Source organism: Dromiciops gliroides, chromosome 3 (genome assembly GCF_019393635.1).
Source record: "Dromiciops gliroides isolate mDroGli1 chromosome 3, mDroGli1.pri, whole genome shotgun sequence".
NCBI lineage: Eukaryota > Metazoa > Chordata > Mammalia > Microbiotheria > Microbiotheriidae > Dromiciops > Dromiciops gliroides.
In genome coordinates, this window is record NC_057863.1 from 453,394,841 (window position 1) to 453,398,774 (window position 3,934).

A 3,934-nucleotide genomic window follows, 5' to 3' on the forward strand; every position below is an offset into this window, starting at 1 on the left:
GAAGGCTAGTAGGGATCAGTAAACAGTGTCCAAAAACCTAGAAAAAACCAGCCTAGAAGAGAAGCAAGCAGATGTGATGCTGTGGAGTACCAGCAGGTAGTAACACAGCAGAGAAAAGAACTTGGCTATGGACATAGGTAGCTTGAAGTATATCAGCAAGCATAGCATAGCTTGATGGTATCAATGGTGCTATAGGGGTAAAACAGGTAGTAATGTAGAAGATGATGGTTTTGGTTGTGACACAAACCTAGGAGCATGAGTTTTCCTGGCTATGCATGTGCCCCACATTTATGTCCCCTCTAATATGTGTTTTCTCCTGATGCATGCATGTTTCTTTAGTCTCTAGTTATAGAATCTATGGGAGAATATATTTTTGTGTGTAAGATCTATGGATAGAGAAGAATTTTCCTTGTTTATTTTCCAGGTTGTTTTCTTTTTTTTTTTTTTGCTTTAAACCAATATTTCTGGTTAATTTTGCAAAAGAACACTGGGGAGGGATTTCATGAACTATGGTTTTGGTTGGATAGTGACCAGATCACTGGCATATATTTCAGGAAGTAAACAGGCTAAATTGTAAATCTAAGAACCCTGTTTCATTGAAAATTAAGGAACAAGGAAATTCCTTTCTAGTAACTATTTTGTCCTATTACAAGTTTAATGACAAGAGCGGGTAAAAGCAATATTTTTTCAGTAAGTTTCCATTTTAGTCCATTTTGAATTCACACTTTAATGATATACTATTATCAGCATAACACCTATGCAAATAAATTTCTATCACAAATACTGTTTGCTAGTGCTATAGATACTGTTTAGCACAAAGTCTAAATTGAAGATGGAATCCTTTGGGATAGTGAGGTCCTCCAAATTCTTCTGTTTTCAAATTACATTGTGCTGAATACATTAGTCCCTAAACATTGCAGAGACTCCTAAATAAAATCTATAATCATTAAAGTGCATTTAGCCTAACAATTCACATAAGGAAAGAACAGAAAATAAAGAATGACTATTGTCCAGATTATGCTATTTATTTATTTATTTTTAGACAAAACTCTTTATTTTACATATCTCTTAGCAGTCCTTCCACAAGCAGCAGCCTAGGGGCCTCCATCAGCAGGTTTCACCGCAGCCTCTGGGCCTCTCATTCTGACTCGAGCAAGGTGAGCACGTCTCTCTCCCGCACTGGGCCTTTCACGTTGCGGATGATGGAGCGGCTCGTGTCGTCCATGAACTCCATGCGCACCTGGGTGCACTGGCCCTGAGAAACGGTCTGGCCCAGAACTTTGATGACCTGAGCCAGCTTGATGGGCTGAACGCTGCCGGTGTCCATGATGGTGGTGGCAAACAGAGGAAAGAGAGAGACGAGAGCTATGCTATTTATTTTGATAGACAATCTCTAAGACTCATCCAACAGTGTATGTATCTTTAACACACGTCGCAGAGATGGTAAATCTCTTAAACCCAAAACTGAAAAAAAAAGTAGGTGATGGATTGCTTTTAGAAAATCAGAAAGCTTTTCTGATGACTCTGTTTCTCTTTAAAAACAAAGTTTGGGGCAGCTAGGTGGCACAGTGGATAGAGCACTGGCCTTGGATTCAGGAGGACCTGAGTTCAAATTCAGCCTCAGACACTTAACACGTACTAGCTGTGTGACCCTGGGCAAGTCACTTAACCCCAATTGCCTCACCAAAAAAATAAAAATAAAAACAAAGGTCCATTCTTTTAATCTTAGTGTTCTGTTCATGGGGCTGTATTTTTATGAGTCATAGAATATCCAGTCTATGAACAATGAGAATTGCAGGTCAGCTAAAGGACAACGAAAATGTATATGGTGAGCATAAGTGAGAAGCAACATATTGTAAAGAAAAATGCACAGAAATGGTACAAAGGATATAGTAAGTAGTATATGGTCAGAAAAGAAGGTGATATAGTTATGTAGTAAGACTGAGGTATATAACCAATTGATGACTCATATACTTCACTGGGATCAAAGTAATGTAATGTGATTGAAAGAAAAATATACCAATGTCTTGGGTGGACTGCCAGTGGGGGATTAATAGGAAGATAAAATGAATTGAACAGGATTAGCAAACATGGATGGATTGCAGTATACATTGCTAGAAAAAAATCTACATCAGTGAAGTTACAGGACTATAAAAGTTTGAAATAATTAGGACAATGAAGATCAGAAATTACTTGTTCACTAAATAGAGCAAAATGCTATTTGAACAATACTCATGCCTGTTTTCTTTAACATCGATAAATAGATATAAGGATGCAATATCTGAAAAATAAAAGTCAGTGGCCTCTAACTTGGATATTTAGAAGAGCTGACATGAGAGGAGTATGTTTTCCTACACTTTAGAGGAAGAATAATCCCAAACCTAGGGCAAGGTAACATCTATGATATGATTATTGAATGATAAGAGTTAGCATACTATTGTGAATATTTATGTGAAGAATCCTCTTGAGATATTACAGAGTCAAAAATGTTAATGAGGCACATGTAAAAGGCACCTGCTATTCATGTGCCAGAACATTAATAAACTCTTTCCATTTTTATGAGTAATATTTGTGTCCAACATAATATTTCCAAAATTTCCAGACTTAGTTGACATGACATGTCACCTAAGGAAGTGTAAGTGTCTGTTTTAAAATGGGCTTAGGAAAACATATCCTTACTTTATAGTGATGTCTATTTCTGGTCTGACAGCAAGCCACTGAGTATTCAGCCAACCATTCCCAGTGAATAAATTACCTCCTATGAAGAAAAACTCACATACTGTGAGACTAGATACATATGTGAATGTTTCCATGTATTTAATTTTTGTTCAAGCTTCCTCCTCTGAATTCAAAAAAACTTATTGTCTCTACCGGTGATGTCTAAATATTTTTGATCATGCAAACTGCAAATAAATAAACAAATAAGTAAATAGATGAATGAATGGATAGATAGCTAAATATATATATTTATATGTATATATATATATATATGTATGTATGTATATTTTCCCCTTTTAAAGTTTGCTGGTGGTCAGATGAAGGACAAGGATTTATTTATTTATTTTTTACAGTGGCAGGAATATAACTGCTTCTCTGGGTGCTTGAGTCAAAGTTAAATTATAACTGCTCTACCCTGGGCAAATCAGTTAACCCTCATTGCTCCACAAATATATATATATATATGTATGTATGTATATGTATATATATGTGTATGTGTGTGTGTGTGTGTGTATATCATTGTTCTGAGATACTTGTGCCTGTTTCAGAAAGAGTAAGGTTGGTAACTAGTGTAGCCTTGAGAGAAGAATGAGGGTTCTAGGTTATTAAGGATGCAGGGTAAGTGAAGTTGTACTGAAAACAAGCCCAAGGATTGTCCTTTTTAATAGGAAAGAAGTAATCCATTTTCCTATCCTCTATTCATTATTTGATTCTTTGGGGTCAAACCACAGTCTTTAGGGTTATGCTACTTTGGACTACCTATACCACTAATTTAGTAATTAATTATATACCATCTACCTTGTGACAACTGGAATATTTTTATCTTAAATAGTAATATATTCATGTGTATGTTCAACTTCACTTTGAGGTTAGAAGTCACATCTCATAACCCTATTAAATAAAGGCATTGATGGCCAAAGCAACAAGACAGATCTGGTTATATTTTGGGACTTCTGTGGGGAAACAAAGAGAAAGCTAAGAAGACAAAAGTATAACATAAGCCCCAATACAAATCCAGAGATCAAATCAGAACTCTAGGCATCTATGGTTTACTATGTAAACAGGATTAGAATTTTAAATCAGATCATTTGACTCCAAATTCAAAGTTATTTTATAGTAAATTTTGCTGTTATGGATTAATTATGAAGTCTCTAGACTTTTGAACACTGATTTTATATGGTCAAATTTTGGAAATTAAAAGAAAATTTAACAGGGA

The 3,934-nt window shown here is 35.4% G+C and overlaps 1 protein-coding gene across 1 annotated transcript; it reads right to left on the reverse strand.

Moving 5' to 3' along the window:
- Positions 1-1,138: 1,138 nt before the first annotated feature.
- On the reverse strand, positions 1,139-1,327 carry LOC122751668 (40S ribosomal protein S28-like). Its single transcript, XM_043998800.1, has one exon. The coding sequence runs from the start codon at positions 1,325-1,327 to the stop codon at positions 1,139-1,141; it is 189 nt and encodes a 62-aa protein (XP_043854735.1).
- Positions 1,328-3,934: the final 2,607 nt, after the last annotated feature.

Bases quoted from the DNA above. Each gene is read 5' to 3' on its own strand.
- LOC122751668 (XM_043998800.1), bottom strand. From the start codon at position 1,327: ATGGACACCGGCAGCGTTCAGCCCATCAAGCTGGCTCAGGTCATCAAA.